Source organism: Xiphias gladius, chromosome 24, assembly GCF_016859285.1.
Source record: "Xiphias gladius isolate SHS-SW01 ecotype Sanya breed wild chromosome 24, ASM1685928v1, whole genome shotgun sequence".
Classification (NCBI taxonomy): Eukaryota; Metazoa; Chordata; class Actinopteri; order Istiophoriformes; family Xiphiidae; genus Xiphias; species Xiphias gladius.
The window spans coordinates 18,567,750-18,593,134 of NC_053423.1; the positions used below are offsets into that span (position 1 = coordinate 18,567,750).

At 41.6% G+C, this 25,385-nt stretch overlaps 1 protein-coding gene across 3 annotated transcripts in view; it reads right to left on the reverse strand.

Annotated features, from left to right (window-relative positions):
- The window catches only part of samd12 (sterile alpha motif domain containing 12), a 101,588-nt gene that overhangs the window by 65,490 nt on the left and 10,713 nt on the right, over positions 1 to 25,385 (reverse strand). For all 3 annotated transcript variants that reach the window (XM_040122284.1, XM_040122286.1, XM_040122285.1), the window contains exons 2-3: positions 17,394 to 17,602; positions 7,274 to 7,403 (exon numbers count right to left, since the gene is read on the reverse strand). In XM_040122284.1, coding sequence (XP_039978218.1) covers positions 7,274 to 7,403; positions 17,394 to 17,602 — 339 coding nt within the window. The remainder of the gene's footprint in view (positions 1 to 7,273; positions 7,404 to 17,393; positions 17,603 to 25,385) is intronic.

Below are 25,385 nucleotides of genomic sequence, written 5' to 3' on the forward strand. Positions count from 1 at the left end.
GTAGGGAGTTGTATTGTAACTATACTAGATTATGTATGATCAGCTATATTGTAGTCAATGTATTTTTATACACAAACCAAATATGGGCACACATGTTATACATGCATACTTTACACAAACACTCTGATGTGCACACAAACACATTGTCCCTGGGAATTAGATTAATGAGAGGTGGGTGAGCAGGAGCGTTGGGCTGAAGTAGATTAATCTGCAGCTATAGCCTGGCCCAGTCATCCAGGCCTTTGATGAATGGGAGCTTAAAGTGCATCTGTACACACACACACACACAAACACTCACAAAAAAACCAAAACAAAAAAAACCCCACACACATACAATATATGGACCCATCTAACATAAAAAAGTATACACACATAGACACAGATCCTCCAGGAGTTCACTTAATTTTGCAGATGTAACTAAACCGCCATGCTAATTATGGCTGTGTTCTGGGGCAACCGTCTCAAAAAAACACGAGTACAAAGGCAGAGTATTAACCCTCCTCTTCCTCCAACTTCAAAAAATGGTACTTTTCAGCCCTGACATGTTTTGGCAGCTATGCTGGAAATTGGCGATACGGTGCAAGAACGTATTCTATGACTACTTCTCCTCAGCTAAATCTTCCTTACCAGTCACACATATTTCTCAAATCTCCTGTGCAGCTGTGTGCCCAAATGTGTGTCCTCTGGATATAAATGTCACTGAGCTGCATCTGGCGCTGCACTCCAAACCTGCACTACACTCTGTCAAGCACAGACCAACAAGCGATGCGCGCGTTGAGCGCTCGATAGTAACTGTACTTCTTGCTGCCATACACAATAGGATGCCCCTCGAAATTAAAAGCGGGATTACAGCATTGCATTCAACTAGCTGATGACGACACAAGGTAACAAAGAGCAGCACTGGGCATATCCTTCACTGGCACTCACTGTGATATGGCACAGCTTGAAGTCCTCAAAGTAAATGGCGACTGATTGTCCCAATCACTGAGTTGCTTGTAGCCTTGCAGCTAAAAGGCTACTGCAGCCACTGAGCACCTGTGATTCAGTGCTAATGATATTCCTGACTGTAGGAGAATAGGGCAGTTATTATCCTAGAGAGAACAGGGTTCAGTCTAAGTAATGAAGCTAGTCCAGGCAACCAGAGAAGGAGAGATAGAACCACAAATACACACCCACACAGATAATAAGCCGCCTCAATACTCCACTTGTCACAGCAGCAGTAGCCTCATGCTGATTTCTATACTACTGATCTATTTCAGTTTGCTGTTCATTATGCCGCAGCTCTGTCGGTTAGCCACAGCTAACAACCTGTAGGCAGCTCACTGAGACTAACGCTGTGGAATTGGTACAGACCACTGAAGTCACTGTAAGGTTTACCGTGGAGCTAACTTGCTGTCCTGAGTTAAACGACTATGGGTTTCCATGGTCATTATGGAAGGACTACTGATCCTGTCATCCCTGAATGAGATCCCAACGATTCAATGCACACACTTGTTGTGACACAAACTTTCTGAGGACTCAGGTTGTGATTGGAACAATCTGCAATGACCCTTTCGTGCAAGCCTTAAATTGTATTAACTGTCGGCCGACACATCATGTAAAATGGCTCTCACTAGTATCATAACATCTTTTAGCAATTTTCATCGGAATTATATCAGGATGATATGATCATATTACGTTATTGTGCATGTTATCGGTTTTTCTTTACCTTATGGAAAACACCAAATGGCCTCTGTGTTTGAAAGATGCTACACAAATAAAGTTTACAAATTTCTGAGCAAGTATTGTAATTGAAAAGTAACAAAATTAGTTATTAAAGTTTTTGTTGGTACACATATGAAGACTTTAGTCTCAGGTAATGGATAACAGTGGAACAATTAATTTCTATGAACATCACTTTGACTATGTATGATATTGTATACATTTGGCATACTGTGATATATTTTAATGCTGGAACATATCCTCATTAAAGGGGACACTCCAGCGGGTTTAGTAACGCACTTCCATAAAGTTAAATGACTTTCAAAAGACAATTTATAAAAGGATGGCTCATATTAATGTAAGAAATATCCTTAAATATACTTTTAGTCCATTGTATGGGCCAAGCTCAGAAAAAGTCCAGTCCAACCATTCCATAATGAAACTCATTAGTATATTTGGTTAGACCCTCCATGCCTGCTAGATGCCCATGGCAATCAATCGATCATCTCCAGTTTGTAAAGAAAGACTTTGGTTGAAAATTTGTAGTCCTTGAGCCCAAGCCGATATTATCAAGTGACATAACTTGAGTAATTTTCCCATACGTGGTACTGATTTCAAATATGTAGCCTAGCCCTAATAATGAGTCGTCAAATGATTAGATATCTCAGGCTTTGAAATAAGCTTAATAAGAGGCTACAGCTAGAGCTCTGAATGCAATTTGGACAGATTAATGTCATGCGGGTAGTCATGCTATATTTTGAAAGATACACAAGCAGCAACAGCACCGTAGTATTAAAACTGCTAAAACCCAAAGTAAACTCCACACACGCTCCCATGCACTGCCTGGTCATAGCCTTTCTTAATCCACGGCCAACGGTGAATCATACTTGTGAAATACTGGAGGGACATATTCAACACTGTGTGAAAAGATCACCGAGACTGAGACAGTAATCACATGGCTACATAGTGGAGATGAGACTAAACCCCTTCTTGCTATCATCATTACAACAGGCTCACTGGGGACATGAGCTGTAATGACTTGAATATCAAGAGTCAGTTTTTCTCTTTTTGGCAGGTCCATTCGTTTCTTCTTTTTTCATGTGATTGAAAAGGCAAATGGTTATTGGAAAAAAGGGAATAACGTAAAGACAGGAACACAGTGTCTTTATTTTTTCATTATTAACATTATCACTATGGATGTATGCTATATAGAGACTAAAGAGACATAAAGAGTCATAAGTACAAGTCTTTATGTAACTGCTCTACTGCATTTCATTCACAGTCTCTGAAGATCAATTTCCAAACTCTCCATATGGAAAAACAAGGACGACATTTTCAAAACACCCGACTGGAAGAACAGTAACTAATTTTATGTAGCACATTGTTATATAATCACCTTGCCAATGGCACCATTAACCACAATTCCTTCTGTCTGTGAATCAAATTGTTCCCCCAACAGCTCATCAGCATCGAACTGTTCAAATTTCCCTTTTGGAAATTACACAAAACATTGACCACCAGCGGAGCTGTTTTGTGGCTCCAGATTTGATATGCAGCCATGTTAGTCTATATGCCCGTTCCTCTATTACACAGCAGCGCTTTTTATGACAGCAGTCTGGTGCCTGCAGACTTCATTGTCTCATCACTCAAGTGCTATTTAGGCCTGTTGCTGGGTGTCTTTGTCTGGTTTTTAAAATAGCGTTTGTCACCTTTCATCATTTTCTGCGGCTCATCAAATATACATTTAGTACCCAGTGTGAGACCTTCTGGTGGACAAGGAGATCATGACCAGAGCTTCACAGGCAGCTTTCAAAGTGGAGAGATGATGGATCCGGCAACCGGGGGGGTTGAATACAGATCTTTTAAAGAACTGAAGCGGTATAGTGTGAGTTTCTGGAGAAAGGCAACCCTTCATTAAACCACTAATATTACAGGTTATTAATTATTCAGAATAAGGCCTTATTACACCATACATCAGCGGATGTTATGCGGCTGGTTCTGAGTATTCCTTTGTGAGAAAAAACAGTCTGACTGATGGATGGTGGGAGTACTTTTCCTCCCAATTCACACTGGTCCCAATTCACACTGCACTGTTGTCTCGGTTTTTAACAGTCCTGCAGTATTTCCAAATTACACAACTGGCTGGCTTGATGACTGGTGACTTAGCCAGCAAGTCAGGGACGCAGCCAAGGGATGGCCAGGGGTGCCACATGCCCCCCTCTGGATGAGTTGACTGTGAACATTTTGTTATTGGGAAGTCAATCAAACGACCCAAATCCGTGATAAAGATATGCAAACTACCACAAAGCAACTACAGAGAGAGTCAAAACAACAACAAAGTGACGGAACACGATTACAAAGAGATGCCTATGAAGAGGCCCAAAACTACGACTGAGTGAGACAAAAAGTGACACTAATTTGCATCACAAAGTAATGCAAAATTACATTTTGTGTCTCTTCATTCTGGGTGTTTTGCTCCGATGTAGGAGGGATGGGGGACCTTCTACATATATTTGTCCAGGGCCCCATTATCTCATAATGGGTTCATGGCTGTGGGAAATTTGTAGTTGTTACAAATAGTAGCTATCTATTGATATTATTTCATGACACAATATTTGAAGCTCTTCAAGCAACAATTTCAGTGTTAGTCTTAACACACATTTCTACTCATTTTACAAATGTCCCCCACTTCTTTTAAACTGTCTGCCCAATCTGCCCCCCCCCCGCCCATTCAAAAGTTTCTAAACATGTTCCTGCAGCCAACCTCTACAGCTGCATCTAATTCTGCCTTTGTATGCCTTTAGGGAGGCTCTGAATTTCCACAATGTGATGTAATGTTCATCTCTGACAGAAAATATAACTTAGTAGTGACTCACCCTTTTTTCCTCTTTTTTCCACCCTTTTGCTTTTGATTAGCTATGTCATCACACCTTTTGTACTGATTACATCTAAGGTATCGGAAATTGTGTGTTTAACTCATTTATTGTGCCAGGCTTTTCTCTCACCAAAAGAGCTTTGTCCTTGTAATTACAACGGATTAGGGACTAATATCTAATTATGCCTTAATATGCTTTAATGCATTTTTAATGACAACTGAGTGTTAAAGTCAAATTCGGTGCTATCTCTGTTGGGGGTGGGAGGTGAAGATTGAGAGGAGGAAAGGGTTTCTTGGCAGTAGAGGCTGGAGGGAGAATGGAATACATTGATTTCTTTGGCTGAGGTTACAGGACCCTAGCAGGGAGGCAGCTGCTGCATACTGAAGTCATTCAACGTTAAAATGTTGCACCCGCCCTGATACGCAGTAAAATGCATTTCCCTCACCACTGTTTTATGTCAAAGGAGGGAGGACACAAATGCCTGTTTGAATTATGATCTGGAATAGAGACCGTTTATTGATTTGCAACTTTATGAAGGGATGACTACATTGCCAAGACAAGTGAGATTGAGTACATCTGGCAGCCAAAAAGAGGGTTGGGTATTCTGTTATGGCTGGAACAGACAGAAAACACAGTCAAAAAGCGCTACAGTCTGGAGAATCCCGTGCTAAGAAACCAGAAATCAGACCTATTCATGCAGACACACACACGTGAACAAACACATGCATTGCCAATTTTCAAGGGTAGTGTTTTACAAGCACACTGAACAAATAGATATTCTCAGATGCACGCCTGCATGCACGTATAAATGTATTCATTCTCGCTGTTTGTTTGCCTACACATTATGGTTTTCCACAACAATATTCCATTCATCATTTGTTTCCCCCTTGTTTATTCTAATAGGGTGTAGGAACAGAAAAATATCTGCATAATATTTCAAAGATTGATTGGGATGCAAATTGCCTTGTGAGCCCAATTGGTGTGGCTTGGTCTGTTTTAATTGGGTTCTGTTAATTAATGCTCGATGTGAAGACAAACTGAATTACTTGCAGGTTTTGTGCATGTCATTATCTCCTAATTGCGCCAGCAGGAAAGCTTGTGTGTGAGTGCTGTATGTTCATGAGCGTGTATGCATATTTGGTTAACCCCTTCCTCTCTTGTATGATCCTGTAAAAACCATTACACCTTCATAACAAATACAGGTCATTAAGTTAATACACCATTAGGAAGCTACGTTCTAATGTTTTAATCACTGAAAGACTAATAAGAGAAAATATCATTTATTTACAGACTATAACTGATTGCATTAGTCATGTCAGGAACACTGAGGCATTTAATCTTAAAGTTAGATAAATTTTTCTTAATTAGATATGGACCTCATGAGAAATTTCAACCGAATGAATGACTGGATGACTGCACTAAGCATGGTTTCTCTTTTATGCAATAACAAACATTGCACAGATATGTTAAGAGGAGTGGCTCTGGTGGTAGCCTCCTTGAGTCCTTTCCGTGTATGTTACTTGTATTTATTCTGAATTATTCCTGCAAATAATATATTTTGCACATAAGACCCAGTTTAATGAACAGACAAAATCGACAACTTGTGCTTCACACAGTACTGCTTGTAGTGTGCGTTGAATGAAAAGGAAAAAAAAAATTAGTTTTGCAAAGCGCTTCTACTTGAAAATAGATCCACAACGTAGCAGGGGTTCAGCAAGCATGCAATGAACTGTGGATTATCTCCTGGATCACTATGCTGCTGATGAGACATATGTGCGACTTGAGCTGCGGAGCAGCAAGTTTCATGTTTTCAGGCCATTAAACAGAGGATGCTAAATCTCGAGACACACCATGCAAACGTATAGCAGTCAATGTGCATCAAAGGGTAAAACGGGGGCGCGAGTCATTACGCCACTCATCATGACCGCCAAGCGAGTTATCCTTGCCAGACAGTCACTGAGTCGAGGAGGTCCTCAACAGCAACAAATAAACATATTAATGTGATCAGTCGTGCTCTGAGAGGTACAGTGCATGGCAATTAATGGTCGTCTGTTGCTATGCGGACTGGAGTGTCATTAGCGCCGAGGTGACCTTGAGGAGCCTCGTTAGAGAAGTGATTGACGTGGCAACTGTTGTCAGTGGTAATGCTGACAGAGGGAAGGGGGGGGGGGTGGACAGACGGTTAGGCCGGGTGGCAGGACTGCAGGTGGCAGACGGTGGGTGCAGAGCGCACCTGGGATGTTATGAATGAGATCAAGACAAGAAATGGCAAATGCAGCAGAGTTCTAAGACAGAGATGATCTGTGCTGCTCCGAGTTTTCACTGTAAACTCGATCTGAAGAAAAGCAGTTGACGATTCTACAAAAATGTCACTGATTTGAATTCTTTTGAACTGACTAGACAAACTCATGACAAAAGGAAATTACTGGACCTCAGTTCGAGTTATCATGAATAGTTCTGCATAAGATTGTTAAGTAATTTCCCCAAAAAAAAAAAAAATAAATAAAAAAAAAATGTAACTGCAAGCATCAACCTGTAATCACCTAGCAACGGGTACAGTATAAACCCCATGTTTGGCAGGTTGTAATAGCTCTACTTGTTGTTTGGAAAACGCAAAAGTTCTATTGCAGAATGCACGATGACAATCTTCCATGACAGCCACTGCACAGGTAAGTGCAGGTGCCAAGAGAAAATACCTGTGATGTCGTGCTGTTTGAAGGAGTCGCTGTAGATCTGGTGCTGATTAGGACAGTGTTTCTTCAGCCATTTGCAAACGTCCTGTTGGGTCCACAGGGCCACCGGCTTGGACAGCTTCACATACCCCGGCTGTTTAACAGAAAAACAAAATAAAAATTTAGAAGCCATTCTTCTACGAACTTGGTGCACTGTAGCACCATTGGTGTTTCTGTGTGGACATCGTTATTTACAACTATTAGTAAAATATGAATACATTGTGGGTGGCCATTTTGATTTAGAAGCTGCAGTAAAATACTGTTGCCTGTCATTTTCCACTGATTGGCAATAGTGCAATCATGTGACATCTTTATTAGGCTTGGCCTTCCATCTGACCGATTTTGTAATATAATATTTACTTGCTGCTGTGTTACATTTACCCTCAAGGATCAATAAATTATTAATCTTTCAAAGTAAAAAGAAAACTCATTACTCCATTTTCTCTTTACTGACATAGGTTGGGCAGACACTGTGCTGTACCACTGTTTTAATCTCGTATGCTTTAACTTACACTGCGTGTCTTGGTCACCTGTTATACATGGCCTAAAAGTCTGAGCTCCATGCTCACGCTGTACAATTCAATTGATCGGTGACAATTGCTCATTTTAAATGTAAAAACTGAACCCCTGATCCATTTTGTTCATTAACAAGATAACCATATTCTCAAAAGTCTTGAAAAGATAGAGGCAGTTACTTTGTGTAATTCTACTTTGAATGAAAAGCAAGAAGGACAAAAGAAAAATATGGACCCGACCACATGGTTGGGAAGATTGGTTGGGCAGTATGAATTGTCTTTTTTGCCATAAGGGAGGAAGTGGAAATTTGGCCCAGTTCTAAAATTTGTTGGGACAACCAATTTGGGTTTAAAATTGGGACAATATGCAAAGTATCTGCAGGGCATTAAAGTATTATGGAAGCTTTAAGTATGAATAAATCTAATATCGTTTACATTTTGTTTAAATCTCTAAATTTCACTCAAAACCACAAATTTCAACCTCATCCTGGCGCTACAAGACAAGTCAGGGAATCACTAAAGTCACTAGGGTTCATCCTCTGGGCACCAATAATGTCTGTACAAAAGTTCATGGCAATCTATACAATAGTTGTTGAGTTATGTAAATCTATGTAAAACCAAAGCGGTGGACCAACCAACCCACCTGCCTACAGGCCATCCATAGAGCCGCTAGCTTCACTGAAAAAAACAACACCAAACGTCAGTCGGTATGCATTACTGCCCTCTGCAGTTGGCTTTCTGCCAAGTGTATTGTTATGGCAGAGGAAGAGAGTCAAACAATGGCATTGCTCTGTAATGTCACTATGGGTCAAAAACTCCAGTAATGTAGTTGTAACAATGTGGATAGAGTGAAGGTTCAATCCAGCTGCACAAACGTATGACATTTAACTAGTAGGTTATATTAGAATACATGTATTTGTACATACCTACACTCACATACACAAATGTACATAAACATGTCTGGTTTGCACTGTACTCTGCAATGCTTGATTGAGGGGCTACTAAAATCACAAAAACACAGAGAGGTGATTAAAATTTCACGTCCACTCCCCTCCACTTCAGCCTGCTCGCCGGCTGCGGTGTGGTGTGGCATAGCAATGGAAGCCCTTCTCTTCTCCACCCAAAGAAAGCACAATAACAGGTACTCAATAACAGGCAACATTTCCTCCGCTTTGCCTTCTCGCTCCTTCCCTCATCTCTCATCTCTCCCCGTATTCAATCTCACTCTGTCCCTGTCAGATCTATCACATTGTCTTTCTCAATTCCTCTCCCAACATAGTGTAGATCTCATCTTGCCCATCTCCCCTTCTCTCTCTCTCTCTCTCTCTCTCACCTGTTTCTCATTATACGGTACTACCTAACTCTCCCTTTTCTCCTTCTCTGTGCCTCTCCACTGCTCCTTCCCACTCACTCTATATGTAGCCTCCTAGAGAGAAAGAGAAATTCGGGGGAAATGTACATGCTGGTTTGGGCATAGGGTCTATATCTCTTTATATCCCAGCCAAAGCAAGCAGGCAGACAGGTAGGTGAGCCCACTGGTCTTGATGCGACTGCTTGGCAGCCTGTGTGGATAGATGTTGAATCTGCAGGGAGGGGAGGGAGTGGTATCGCCGGAAGAAACCACATTAACCATTAAACACAGCTCAACTCAATGCTAATTAACCCCGACTAGGAGCCTGTGGCGACAAAAGAGAGAGGGAGGCCAGGACGGAGAAAGAGTGAGGGACAGAGTGAAAAGGAGGAGGAGAGGAGTGTGTGTGTGCTGAGAACACGTGAGAAAGGAGAGTTTGGGAGTAGAACTACCAGGAGAGAGAGGAGAGGATGGGCTGGGAGTGTGAAGGATTAACAGACGATGCAGAGGAATAAGGACAGAGACTAAAAAAAAAAAGAAACTACTGCTCCAGAGTGGACTCGGCAGAGTTTGACACGGGAGACTCTCATTTTCCATGAACCCATTTGTGAGTCAATGACCAGCTGTGTTTTACATTCTGCTCTGATTTAGCCCATAGCTGTGTTTCTGGGTCCGGTACAATAGGTGAGCCAGTGCCTTCCTGCTTGCCAGCCAGCCAGCAGAGCCAAAGGGTGGAGGGGAAAAAGCCGAGAGAAGAAAACAGGAATACAATCATGCTCAAAGAACTGTGTTCAAGAGACTCTGGGCCAATTAGCGATTTGAGTGACAGCACAGGGGTGAGAGGAGAAGCCTGCTTTATTTCTAAGTGGAATACATCTGGGAGGAGGCAGGCACAGGCACACACACACACACACACACACACGCACACACACACAAACACACACACACACACACACACACACACACACACACACACACACACACACACACACACACACACACACACACACACACACACACACTCACACATATCCACATGTGCAGCCCAGGCACTCACCTACACTGGAAAAAAAACCCAAACAAAACAAAAAAAACCACATGAATGCAATGAAACACGATCATAAACACATAAACCATGCATTTGCCATATGTGCCATATGTGCCAACGTGCGTTCAGTGTTGCGCTGTCCTTGGATTTAATTGATATCTAAAAGCCCAGTGGAGCTCCTAGTATTCTTCACGTTACCTTAGCAACAGAGCAAGGACAACCTCAAAAATTAAAGACAACGAATAAAGCCTTTGGGGAAAACACAAAACCCTAACGTGAACCAGAGTCTGAAATAAACATCCACACATTAACGACCACAGTGGAAAACTATTACATACATAATGAAGCATGTAATTGCACTAACAATGATAAGCATTTAAAGATCCAATATGACTGTACTCAGCTAAATTAATCAAGAGGCAATAACATGGCCCCTTTGTGAAGACAGTGTTGGAATACAAAAAGAGCTGGGAATTAAAAGCACTGAAAAGCATTCCAGAGACAAATACCATGTGACCAGGAGTGTGAATTTGGCAGTGGTGCTGTGTACAGCGGTAGTCGATTCTAAGGAGAACTGCAACCCCCCTTGTGTCACGCTTTTCATTTTGGCTCCGAGATTGTTAGTCTGATTGTTGGGTCAAACGGCTTTACACTCAATTAAAAATGTTAACTACCGCAGCAATTAGCACATATAATGACATTCTTTTGTCAATAATTCACTGTATTTAGAATTAAACTGGCCACAAAGACCTCATAAATAGATGTCAAATAGATTCCATAGTTTTTCAGAGGTTTTTTTTACTTCTCAAAAATAACTAAAACTGAAACTAAACCCTGGTTATTTCCCAAAACAAAAGAAGTGGGCAGAATTCATTTTTTGTGCGAATGCGCGCAAGGCCAAAATATTCAATAGCTATTTGACAGCACAAGCGAAGCATTTGTTTGGGCAGAACCATTAAAGCCATCTAGCAGTTTTCATTAGGAGCAATATTGTTTGTTGGATAAAACATGGCTGCGTGCAATATAATACAATCCCATTTTATTGTACAACCAGCTTAAGAAAAACCAAACAATAAGAAACGTCACACTGCAAAGTGCGTCAGAAAAGGCGGGAAGCTCAGTTACTACATATATTAATTAAATATATTAACTCTTGAAAAGCAATGTATCTTTTATGGGACAATGTACTTAGTGAAATAGATTTTTAAGACTTTACTTTTAAGATTTTTTTTTTTTTAAAGAAAAGAGCATCATTAAATCTGGTATTTAAAGAAAGAAAGTAATTTCAGTCATTCTATAATCTTTTTCTTCAGTGCATTCTACACTTGAAATTTATCTCAGATGGCTCCCATTTCTCTTTATCATCTTTAGGATGTTTCTATACCTTGATTGGAGTCCACCTGTGGTAAATTCCATTGATTACACATGATTTGAAAAGGCACACACCTGTCTGTATAAAAGGTCTCACAGCTGACAATGCATATCGGAGCAAAAACCAAGCCATGAGGTCAAAGGAACTTCCTGCAGAGCTCAGAGACAGGATTGCGTTGAAGCACCGATCTGGGGAAGGCTACAAAAACATTTCTGCTGCATTGAAGGTTCTCGAGAGCGCAGTGGCCTCCGTGATTCTTCGGTGGAAGAAGTTTGGAACAACCAGGACTCTTCCTAGAGCCGGCCGCCCAGCCAAACTGAGCAATCAGGGGAGAAGGGCCTTCATAAGAGAGGTGATGAAGAACCCGATTGCCACTCTGGCTGAGCTCCAGAGATCCTGAGTGGAGATGGGAGATACGGAGAGAGACGGAAGTCTCCCCTCAGTGAAAGATGCATGAAAGCCCTTTACAGTTTGCAAAAAAGCATCTAAACGACTCCCAGACTGTGAAAAACAAGATTCCCTGGTCTGATGAAACCAATATAGAACTGTTTGGCCTTAATTCTAAGTAGCACTTCTGGAGGAAACCAGGCCCGGCTCATCCCCTGCCCAGTACCATCCCAGCAGCGAAGCATGGTGGTGGCAGCATCATGCTGGGGGGGGGGGGTGTTTTTCAGTGGCAGGGACAGGAAGACTGGTCAGGGTTGAGGAAAAACTGAATAGAGCAAAGTGTAGAGATATCCTTGATGAAAATCTCGACCGGAGCACTCAGGACTAGGCCGAAGGTTCACCTTCCACCAGGACAATGACCCTGAGCACACAGCCGAAGAAAATGCAGAAGTGGCTTGGGGCCAACTCTGTGAATGTCCTTGAGTGGCCCAGCCAGAGCCCTGACTTGAACCCAATCGAACATTTCTGATTTCATCCTCAAATCCAGGTGTGCAAAGCTTGTCGTGTCATACCCAAGAAGACTCGAGGCTGGAATTGCTGCCAAAGGCGCTTCAACTAAGTACCGAGTAAAGGGTCTGAATACTTATGTCAACGCGATATTTCAACTTTTCCCTTTTAATAAATCTGAAGACTGCATCAAAGCAGAGTAAAACTCGGAATGCAGCAAAATACAACAAATCCTGAATGACCATATAGGTTCTTTGTCCGTACTCTTGGATATGACCCCAGGGAGTGTCTCCTGAAATAGCATCCCTACGGTGGTACGCGGACGAGGACCTTCGTCGTCATGGTTACAATAAAAAAAACATGCAGCTAAGGTGGCTGAACGATGACGTTCGATCAGTTTCACACGGGAAAACGAACAGCTGTCTCCCGTGTCATGGTCCCGTGTTTGGTCGACCCACATGTCAACACACCACTACGATCCGGTGTGTAGGAAACAGACTGCTGAAGCCATACGGACACAGTGATAACAACCTCCGTAGCATACAGTGGTATCTCTTCACTTTAACACCCACCACTACTTAGCAGTCCGAACAAGTATATAAACATATAATAAATTGTTCATATCACATTGTGATATTGTAGTTTATAAGCAGATATAAGGATGTCTTTAAGTTTGTATTCCTGTACAGTATTTTCAACAATTATAAATCATCCTATGAGGGTATATTTTATATAACTGTTATATTGTCATTCAATTTCTGTTCGTATGCCACTACCCAGTTATGGATGCTTCACACAATAAACACTTAAAAAGGCCTTATATCTGCTTACAATTACATTACAGTGTGTTAAGAACCTGTTGAAAATTCCAGTTACTTTTTCCTCATGTTTTCTAGCATTTTTTAAAAGCGCACCAGAGAAACTGCAAGGTTGCATTAGACTGATCCTTCCCTCCTGTTTTGAACTTGCCTGCGTTGCACCAGTGCGATTCACTATCACATACCACCCTCTAGTGTCACAGCTAAACACTGCTACCACTTCTGAATGTGACTGGGCAGAGAGAGGAGGAGGGCCACTGTCATTAGTGTCATATTGACTGAGTGAACGGCTGTTTGAGACACGGAGCCCTGTGTCATCTGCCCTATCTACACTGCGCAGCTAATTAACAGCTCTGGCATGCTCTCTCTCACGTTCTATTCTCTCTGCCGCGCTCTCTTTCTCTCGGCCGGAGCTGGCAGGAGATGAAAATTCCCTGTATTAATTAATCTGTTACATACAGGAGTGGGGATGAAACCCGGATACGTCTGTGTGTGTGTGTGTGTGTGTGTGTGTGTGTGTGTTGTGTGTGTGTGAGAACGGGGTAGGCTGCAGTCCAGGGAGCTGCGGAAGGCTGACAGAGAATAACACACTATACGGGATAAATTAATAAACCTTCATAAGGAGCCTCTGTTTGAAATTGGATTTTACAGGCACAGCCAACTTTACTCGGGCACATCAAAGAAAGTACACAAGACCTCTTCACGGTCCCTGACCTTGTGATTCGGCAGGGTCCATAAAGCATCGCAGGGTGTGTTAACACCGAACAAAATATATTCACCTTGGGCTTGATATTGATTACGACTGAGGTGAGCTGATTTTCTGTGGATGTTATAGCCATCCAATGCGTCTAAATGGCTGTTTAATGCCTCATGTTTAATCTATTACTAAGCCTCGGCTCGATAACAAATCCAGCCAGGCGCAGGATTCAGATTTAATCCAATATTTAAAAATTAACTCTCGCTGCTGATGTGATAAACTGAAATGACCTACAGTCTTGTCTTCCCACTGGTTGGCACCCAGGTCTAGATTCATTACATCTTTATATATTACATTTACATTTATTTAAGAGCTCATTGAGGGATCATCAAAATAGGTACTTAAGCTTAACATGAATACCAGATCTTTGTCTCAGTCAGCTGTCCTGACAAGATGCTGAGTTTCCCACCAGAAAGCTGAAGAATTGTTTTGTTTTGACAGGGACTGGTATCAATCCTTAATGCTTTTTTGGTATCAACCAAACTGTTTCTGTAGCACCATTTACCGGTATCAAGTACTGAAAGCTGGTATCCAATATGTGTTGAAACATCATAGTCATGATAACTCCGGATTTAATTCAAAATTTTACCAATTTTAGTATCTTATTTCTGCTGTTTTGTAGAAAAACATGTCCATATTTCTCAAAGTAAGGTATCAAATTCAGGTATTGTACTGGCATTAGCATTAATACTCTGCCCTCATTACATCTGTTTGACTGTTGTCCTTTCACAGACAGATTGGTTTTTTCTCAAAATGACCAGGGAAATATCATTTAGTATGAGTCTCAATGTGCAAGAGGAAAAAAATCCATTCTTTTGTCATTGTAAAGTATTTGAACCTTTATACCCTCAGGCACATGGAATAAACAGTACTACAAGCCACAGCACAATTTAGGATGGGTATATTGTCAAAATCACAGAGGTATATGCAAAATGTTTGTCAAAAAAATCAGTTTTGCAGTGTTTTGATATTAAAATCCCTCTCTTTTGTCTTCCTGTAAAATATTAAACTATTTTTCATGGCTCATCTTGAACTCGGGGGCACATTGATATACATACAACGTTGCCCATTTTTCAAAAAATCCAAACAAGTCTGAAGAATCTGATTTAAATTCCTCTCAAAATTATACCCTGCCCACATCTTCCCTTTCATCCAGAAAAAACGTCACATTACTGAAGCTATAGACGCTACAACTGCTGTCTCACTGTGACTCTAATATTTAACAGTAAAGTTATTAGTCCTATGAAGCAAACCTCTCTTTTAATTGAGCTCAGGTCCTGGTAGCATCAATAAATACTATCTGGCCCATGGCTGTATTGCATGGTAGAATAGATTGCCGTTCTATGTGAATATAGTCCTTATCGTTCTGAGATTTTCTCTCAAAAAGAAAATCTCACTGTTAACTCTAATCCAGACGCACAACACTGAGACTAAAAGCTCCAGCAGTTAAATTCTTTCAGCTAATACACTTCCTCCGGGTCTCTGATGCGATTCAGACTCAGCGTCTGCTTCGCACAGAATATTGCTGAGGCACGAAGTTGCGTGACGGTGCCCCCATAAACCGCACAGCGCCGATACCACGTCGCCTCAGACTCTCCACATGCACCACATCCTTACAGGCACAGCACAATCCAGAAAGAACAGGGCATCGCCACTATCCTTGAGTGTGTTTGTACCGCATGTGTGGTTCTGCACCAATTGAACCCAGGCCTGGCTCTCTGCCTGGCATTTCAAAGGCTCGGGATCCAGGGTGTACACAGAGCACCGTGTCTGACTCAAAGGGCTTCCACTTGCCTTGACTGACAACTGATTGCCACAGATTTCACGCAGGGAAAAGAGAATATGAGAGTGCGTGTGCGCATCAGGAGCGATCACCCCTGTCTCCTCCCACTGTCCCAACCGCGGTCTATTTCTGGAGAGGAAGAAAGGAATTCATTCTGCGCTGCCGACGACGGGCCCTTTGATCTATTATCAGAAAAACACTGAGGAAGAGTTGAGTCGCAGCCCGAAATAACAGCTTGTCTTTCCCTTCTTTTATTCCCTGTTGTCTTTGTTTGAACTGAAGAGGTAGATGTGTGGGACATATGGGATTATTGTATTTAGGGGGGCGGTCGATTTCGTTTTGTGTGTCGAAAGCAGTCAGGACAGGGATGTTTTTGTGGACATACCGTAATTTGAACAGAAATGCAACCACATTACCACTAAGCAAGGGTGTCGCAATCAAACCACCGCAGCACAACCAGAGCCTCAGTATGATTTTTTTTTTTTTTTTTGTCTGGACGAGATCAATTTGGAAACATGACGAGAGCCCATAGCCATGCCAGGGGCTCCGAGAGGCTGTACTAAATGCTAAGTTCAACATGCTAACTTTCTAACAATGACACAATGCTCCGCATTTTGAAGCCTAGCGGGTGTAAGGTTTATCACAACCATCCTAGTTGAGCATTATTTGTTAGTTAGCACTAACACAAAGTACGCCGGAGGATGGCAGGTAGTTTCGCAGGTATTGGTCACAACATTAACATCTTTCAGCTGATTGTTGCGGCTTTTACAGGCAGCAGCTTCCCTGTTTTGCTTTAGTCTCACCACTCAAATACTTAAAAAAAAAAAAAAAAAAAAAATCACTGTATGCTACCTAACAACCACCAACTGACAGACACAGTTAGGGACTAGCTGGTGAGTATAGGCCAAAGCAGAGCTAAAAGTAGAGTAAATACCGGACTTACATTCGTCAGATTGCCAGAGACACGACTTAAAATGAATGCTAACTGTGAATCCGCTGGATGCGTTAACACGAAACTGTTTACGAACAATATTAGCATATGTTAGCCATAACAACTTCATTATCACCTTGAGGATTTTTCGGAGTATTTACAAAGAGATATAAGCCTATATTGCTTAAATTAGACTATAAAATGGACTGAGTTTAATTTCAGACATACGATGTAGTTTTTGGCCAGTAGTAAGGCATACATTATCAATTACTGACTATTTCACTTACAAACTCACTTGTCTAACTCATAGGACACTGGGCTGAAGGGATCTATGTTTCACCAGGATTATCTTATTTTTTCTACAAACATCGAAATCAGAATATTTTGGAAGATGCCATAACAAAATAAAACTTTTACTTATCATGGCCTTAGATCCCAATTTCCCCAGTTACGAATGTGCTGAGTTTCACTGGCAATTATAACGAGTTGAGCAGTCTATACTGGAAATCCAAAGATGTTAAATCATTTGCGATGGGTGTGAACTGCTCGTTGGAGTAAACTAACACTGAGGCCAACGCTTTTACAGCGTGGGGTGCTTTTTGGATCAGCTCTTACCCGTGTCAGCTCAGACTCAGAGACAGAGCGGTGTGGCGGGGAGCGGCGCTGGTACATGGGGGGGCTGACGTCCTGGTAGCCCGGGCTGTCGTCGTCCAGCAGCACAGCCCCCGCGTCCACCGACTCCTCCTCGTCTTCCAGCTGCGATGTCATGTCCTCTGGGCACATCTGGTGGTCGATGCCATTCTGGCTCAGGTTGCAGTGAACAGCTGTGTGGGCAAGAAGTTAAATATAAATAACTTGATAAGCAAAGGATTAGGGCGGAAAAGTACACTCACGTATTTTTTTTTTCTGAAGGTATGAATGAATTACTATTGAGTTAGTACACATTTTATGTATGCAGAAGTATTATACTAAATTTACATCAAATTCTAATCACTTAAGTTTATTTAATGTATTAAAATTGTATTTTACTGTAGAAACACTTAAATAAATAATATTTAAATGCTGTACAGTACTTTTTGGCTTCCAAAATAGCACTATGTGATCTGCCTAATGGCATCCCATATAGATTTGTAAAGGATCGCTTATTTAAAGGTGCTTTCCAGCTGCTTAATAATTTCAAGTTACTGGGTCTACTGATGAAATTTCCATTTGTGAGCAGTGCATGTTGAATCGCCCCAAAAGTTCTCCACTAAATGCTATGCTGCAAAGATTCCACCAGATGGCGGCAAGTCATGGTAAATGGCGCATCAGTTGCCATCGCACTTGTGCCTCAATTAAATAGTACATACTAATGCAACACAGTGTGTGATATAGTATTCCGTTTCTGCAGATAATATATAAGAAACCGATATATTTAACCATCAGATGACACCAGCAAATAATATTAAGATACAAGTCATGTGCTGGAAGATAAACTCACATTTAAACAACACATCCTCGCTCAGTTTAACACACTGCCAGGAGTTTTGCTGCTATCTCCTTGCCTGGTGTGGTTTGACCAGTAGCTGCTGTTGGCTAATGTTAGCTACGGTAAGCAAACTTTAGATAGATATTACCGTGTAACTGACATGCACGAATCAGCTTGTAGACCTTACGACTCCCTACTTTCGCTTTTGTTAAGCTTGAGGATTGTGCAATCATCTTTGAGCATTTTGTGACGTTTCCAGCGTCAGCACATTTGAATGCAGGTCCACATTTATTCTAAACCCAGACTTAGCATGCAGCAGTATGGAATCTGGACACAGCTTAAGTCCATATCAGACACGAATATGCAGTATATCGACTCCAGAATACACACATACAAATTAAATACAGTAAGTTTGAGTAGATTTTGTGGATGTTTAACTTGCATAAGGTTTGCAATTTAATCACTCACAACACAAAAGACAGAACTATGGAGTTCTTGACCTTGTGCCATCATAACCCAAGGATGAAAGCTGAGCACTAGAGCAGCAGGTTGGATCTTCAGCCCGTTAAAAAACAAAAACAAACAAAAAAAACCCTCTGTTGAATTTGATTGCTGTTGTGTTTTGTTAGGAAAAAAAAAAACTGGGCCTCAATGAGAGTTATCAATTTTTACAACTATGAATCCTGGTAAAACTTCTACTTTGTTATGACAAATTGGCATCAAGCTCAAGTCTCAGGCAGACCATTTGAAAATGAAGACAGGCTTTAAATCCACTGAATCAATTCATAATGTACCCGTGTCAGAATTATGTTTGGAGGCTGTACACGAAAGACTGAAGCATTCAAGAGACAAATAATAAAGGTCACATATTAGCAGAAGGCTTGTTTTAATTCTCATAAACTTGTGTTGTACTACTGTGCCATCTCCTCCGTGAAGTGACTATTTTTGGCATTGTTTTTCATAGAAAGTGTCAGGCTCAGGCACTATTTTAGTCTCATCAGGCAGTGATGCAGGCACAGAAGCGACAGCTAGCAGTGAGCTGTGAGGTGTCACTGAAATAGGCCATTTGTCATCATGCAATCTGCCCACTTGTTAAAAAAAAAAAAAAAAAACCCCGTCGGCTCATTTAGGTGGAATGGTACACCAAAGACCTTTTTCATCACACCTGAAGGTTGCTTTGGTTTTCTACGGCAGCTGTGGATTACAGGTCAAAGTTTTTCAAAGGTTGCGCATTCTGCTTTGCTTGGTTAAACTTGAAAAGACAATAGAGGGAAGAAAAGCGCATCAACACATACACAGATTAAGACAAGACAGACATTAATGGTCTGTAACCAAACACTATGAATGAAGATGAATACATTAGAAGCGCATGCTATTGCAGGTATCGAATCGTATAAAGGTCTATGATGAATAAATGTTTGAATGTCCCTGATGTCCCCGATGGACAAATTGGCATTGGCTGGGATTCAAAAAAGTGACAGCCATTTATTGGTCAAACAAACATTTCAGCCTGTTTGCTGGCAGAGCAGCCCAGGAAAACAGCCAATTAGGGCCATAATTCAGGCCACTGTCACCGAGCAATTACAACCACTCTGACACGGCTCAGAACGAATTGAAACAAGATGATAACAACAGGAACAACATCTGTGCTGTCATTCCATATAACGGGAGCAGGGGTGTGAAAGCTACTGTAGGTGTTCCTGTCCTCCTCCTCCGCCCATGCGGTACACCTGGGAAACAGAGCGGGAACTGAGTATGTTTCAGTGAGCAAATGTCACTGTTTGTCAAAGAAAGCCTCTCACAGAAACATCCTCCCCCATGACCTAAAATCAGTTCCAATTCAAAAAAAAAAAACACTTCTATTTGCTGCCATTGATTTTTCTTGGGACACTGGAATATTTGTTATACAGTACATACTGTCACAGAGCACTGCACCCTGCGCAGGGTTCTGTTGGATGACTCAAATCGTAGGAATTTATGCTTCTGTATTCATTGTAAGTCTCATTGTCAGAATGTCGGAAAGTACGTTTACTCAAGTCTTGTACTCAAGCACAATTTTTAGGTACTTGTACTTTGAGTATTTCCAGTTTGTGTTATGTTATACTTCTACTCCGATACAACTCACATGGAAACATTGCACTTACAGTTACTCGTTACTTTTCAGATCAAGAGTTCACCTAAAAGACATATGATAAGCTCACAAAATACAACAGATTTTTAAAGATTACAACAGTGGTTTCCAATCCTTTTGGCTTGTGACCCCTTACAAAAAGCAGTACATATTGCATGGCAGTTCCACGGAAGACAGATTTCCCCTCCGATCTTCTCAGATGGCTTCAATTCAATTCTGTTTCAAGCTCAAAAGAGGTAAAACTCTCCAATAATTCACAAAAAAAAAAGCAAAAATTGGAAAAATTAACGACATGATTACAATGAAGCAGAACTTTGCGTTTTCTTTCAGCTCATAACCCCTCAGTTTTATTTTGTGAACCTCTGGAGGTGGCACAACCCCTAGGTTGGGATCAACCACTTAACTGTATATAAAGGTAGTTAATGGAAAACTAGCTCCACGTCGACCAGCTATAACTTAAAATACCTCTCGTGCATTGATACTTTATAATATTGTTAATAATGATGCAATATATAATATCAGTCAGGAGGGACATTATTCTGCATAATGAGTACTCTTACTTTGATACTTCAAGTACATTTTGATTATAATGTTCCCGTACTTCTACCTGAGGTTTTGAAAGCAGGACTACCTGAGTAAAATACCTGAATACTGCTTCCACCACCGAACAACAGATTTCTCACTTATGCCCTTTTTTTGTGAAGGGTAAAGGGTCTACAGGACTGATGAAGATACATCAAACCCTAATAAGAAACAGGGGTCCCGATATGCCCCATTTAAGCCACAGAGAGAATATACATGAGTGGTCCTTGTTTTAAACAAAGCCAACTTGAGATGCGTGGCACGAAGCATTGCTCCCTCTCACTGCCTCTTTATTCCTCTCTCCTCTCCTCCTCACCCTGACTCAATTCATGACTGGTGTGCAACCGCTCTGCAGGAGAAATGAATTATACATCTTTTGCCAAGAGCATTTGAACAATGGTACAAACAGGCTAAAGGGATAGAGTGATAGATGGATGACAAGAGGATGAGAGGGGTGAGGGTTCATTTGCAGAACACAGCACAGAGAGGACAGAGGCCTGCACTGCTCTCTATCCTTTAAAGGGAGGAAGGGTGGGTGGACAGGGGGCTTGGTGATAGAGAAATGTTTTGGTTTTTTTTTTGGTTTTTTTTTAAAAATCGGCAACAGTTACTATAAATAGCACCATTACATTCTTCCCTCTCTCCTCCCTGACATGCGCTGTGGAGGCATCGCGAGGGAAGAGAGACAGATGTGGGAGGATGTCTGCTTCCTTTCACTACTCCTTTTTTTTTTTTTTCTCTCAATGAGATTGAGTAAAATACGGGGGGTAATGAGGGGAGAAAATGAATGGAGCGCACATGGAGATATTATAGAATAGCGCCATCCCTGCACAGCCAAATGCATTCCTATCATCGAGATGAAGATTAATAAAGGACTGGATTCGTTTTACATAACTCTGTCTCTCCTAATTACTTTACATGGCTTCAAACAAGAAGCCATTGCTAACCAATTGAATTAGAAAAATACCAGCTGACAAGAACACTGTGTATGTATGCATGTGGAGGAGCAGGTAATCAGGAAATACAGCTTCATCCTTTCTGTCACTTAGTATTACACTGGGAGTGTGGACCAGATGAGTGTTGCTGAAGAAAAGAAAGAAACCATATTTGATAGCCAGACAAGATTTGAACCTTCAACTTTTCTGTTACCAAGACTACATCTCAACCAGGACGTTCTGAGCTCTCGCCCAGAGGATACTGACTATGGAGTTGTTGTTTTTTTTTCTTTTCTTCTTTTTAACCATTTATTTAGAAAGGGAAGCTTTGCTGACATGTTCAATGCTCTCTTGTTCAAGAGGGCCCTGTTCACACCGAAACAGTTACACACGCTCGCATCTGAAAGCTGTCCAATCAACGCCAGTCTGATCTGCTGGCCAATGAGCTCTCACAGAAGCAGCTGGAGGTTAATGGCCTTGTTCAAGGGCACCTCAGCGGCGTTGGGAGGGACAAGCGGAGCTATTTCACTTCGCCCGTCCAGATTTATCCTGCCGGTTTGAGGATCAAAACAGGGACCTTCTGGTCATGAGCCTGCTTCTTTTACCGTTCGGCTGCCCCTGCCCCAGCTATTATTACTTAGCTACATCAGCTTTCACCCAGAGAATAGTGAATAAGGTGTTCGCATTAGAACATCATCTGTATCCATAATGTTCATCAGAATCCTGTATTAAACATGAAGACTGTCTCTCTACATTATTACAATACCCTATACAATCCCCACTACTTTAGTCCACATGTTGCACCAAGCAAATCGTTCATTATTGAAAGAACGTAAGTCAGATGAAATGCTGAGGACAACATCGGGATGTCATGGGTTCACATTTAAGTCATTAATAGTTTAAGGTCTAGTATATCTGCACTGGAATTTAAGGACCTACAGATTTTATGCTCAACATATGAAATTTGTAAATCGGTTGAAGCTTGACATATGTTTGCTCATATATTGGCAATAAACTGTGAGGTTTCAGTGAGCCAGATGACTGAATGGCCATGTGAATTCCTTTAACCGAACACTCAATAGAGATAATAGAGGGGCGGAAATTATTCATATGCAAGTATTTGGGCTGACATGCCCCCCCTATCTCCTCATAAAACTGCAGCCATGGCAGAAACCCAGTTGAAAGAAAATGCATAATTCAAACTGGGGGAAATGGGAGTAGCCAAACGTTGTTTTTCCAGAGCCTGTGTTTCACAGCACAAGCTGGTTCAGAGTGGAACCAGTAGTGGGTCCATAATCAAAAGAGAAGTTTGCTCTGTGTGGGCGCTCAGGCTCCTAGTGATCTCCTTCTCTGTGGCTGACTCTCAAAGTGGAGCAGAATGAATTGTGTGAGAGTAGAATCAACTGTATGACCCAGAAACAAAGCCTGGAGAAAGAGGGGAGGGTAAGCCAGGCCAGATGACTGTGGAGAACGTACAAACCCTGCACTGCAGCTTTCAGACCTTTGGTCTTTTGCTCCCTTCCACTACATTTAGCAAGAAGGTGAGGTTAATCACCATCCGCTAATAGTCATGCACACAGGACAGGAAGGACGTGGGTGCATTCATTCCCGAACCAAACCAACTGTGCCAACAGACACTCTTGGGAATTTGAAGAGGTGGTCTGGCATCAAAACTGGCAGGATCTTAGCATAATGACATTTCAGTCATCCACGCAGCTGTTACTCTTTTCATATGTTAACAGTGGCTTAGAGCTGAATCAGAAATGAGTCCCTATCACATGGGCGAGGAAAAAATAAATATACTAATAAACTCCGACGCTGAAAATTACCAAGAGGTTTAGGAAATGAATATGCGGTACAAATTTTTCACAGAGTTGGTCAGCTCCCTCCATCTGTCACGCATGAACAGGCATACACGCATGCACAAATTTGTATGCATCCACAGTGGTGTACGTGGTATTCCACAAAACCCTGCATGTACATACACAGACGAAGATGCAGACACAAACTACAAAAAAAAAAAGTCTTCCTAACACTGCATCTCGCCAGGTCTGCTCTGACAAAGTAGCAAACCTAGCAGATCTACATGGGGTGTCAAATGAGTTCATCCCCTGCTCTCCAGAACAAATGTGAGAGGAGTGTGTGAATATGTGAGGAGGGTGCGTCTGCTCAGCTGTCTACCCTGAGGAGCTTGGAAAGAGTATCTCCATCAGTGGGGGACAGAAGACACAGTCAGATCCTTGTTGCACGCTTACTAAAGTACTAATTAGAATATCTTTGAAGGGTAGAAGGAGTGAGAGAAGCACATCGCCTGGAGTAGAGGATGTTTTGGACAGGAGCCTGTAGGAAGAGCTTGCTGCTCAGTGAGATTAAATTCAAGAGACAGAGGAGATGTGCATGTATGGAAGATCTCTTCTCTCTCGTTTATTCTTTTTCAAAGCCCTTCAGATCAGAAGTCTTTCATGGGGTCTTAGTTTGAATCTAATGATATGATGATCTACTGGAGAGCACACTCTTTGGTTATGGCCATTAACGGCAGAACCCTCACGTCATTAAGGCTGAGCATCAAATCTCAATAAGTTTTTGGCAGTGATCAAGATGTGTGCATAGCAGTCCCGAAAACCGTCAAGTGCCATGAGATGGGATCAAATGCGTGTCTTGTTTACTTACTTTTTAATCGGACAGTTCCTGATTTAAATAAAAAAAGGTTTTCAATTTTACACTGTTTCATAAGCTAGGTTCCTTAAAGGCTGCTTGTGTTTAGAGAACACATTGGAGAAGTTTGGCTTCTTTTCCTAAATTAAATCACAAATGCCAATTGGAGATACTTGATTTGCTGAGAAGACGCAGGTTTCTCTAACTGCAATTCAGTTTTTCATTACCGCTTTAAAGCTGATCCCTTTATTCACGGGCCCATGGGCACCTCAGCAAAAGTCTTTGAGGTAGAAAAGCCCTTGAGTTTCATTAGAAATAGTAGAACTTAACAAGTTCATGTTATGTTCTGCTCAGTGAAAAAGGCTAAAGGAAATTTAAATGTCATTCTTTTAACAACATGTTAAAAGAATGACAAGTGTTGCAGCAGTCTAAAGCTTACTTAGACTTGTTTTTTTTAGGTGTCAGACAGATTGGGTGTTGCTGCTTTCAGGGAAATGGGAGCACATGCTTATGTAAGCCTAGGTATTCCACTTCACGCCACACATGGTTTAGCTGTTTCTGTTTCAAACACTGAAATAAGTAGGGCGTCACTCCGTTACCCTGACTGATCCTTGAGTCGTTAACGGACCTGCCGTTTATGGCTTCTCCCGCAACATCGAAATTCACGAGCCCGCTCTGCAATCTGATTCAAGGGGCTCAGGTGATCTCGGCTAACATTCACTGAACATAACATGGGTCAACTCTGCTGTCGTTAATGGATTTAAAAGCTTAAATCTGAATGAATTTGTTGCCACTGCATGCTACATTAGTGGGCTGAGTTCACACTGCTGTAAGTA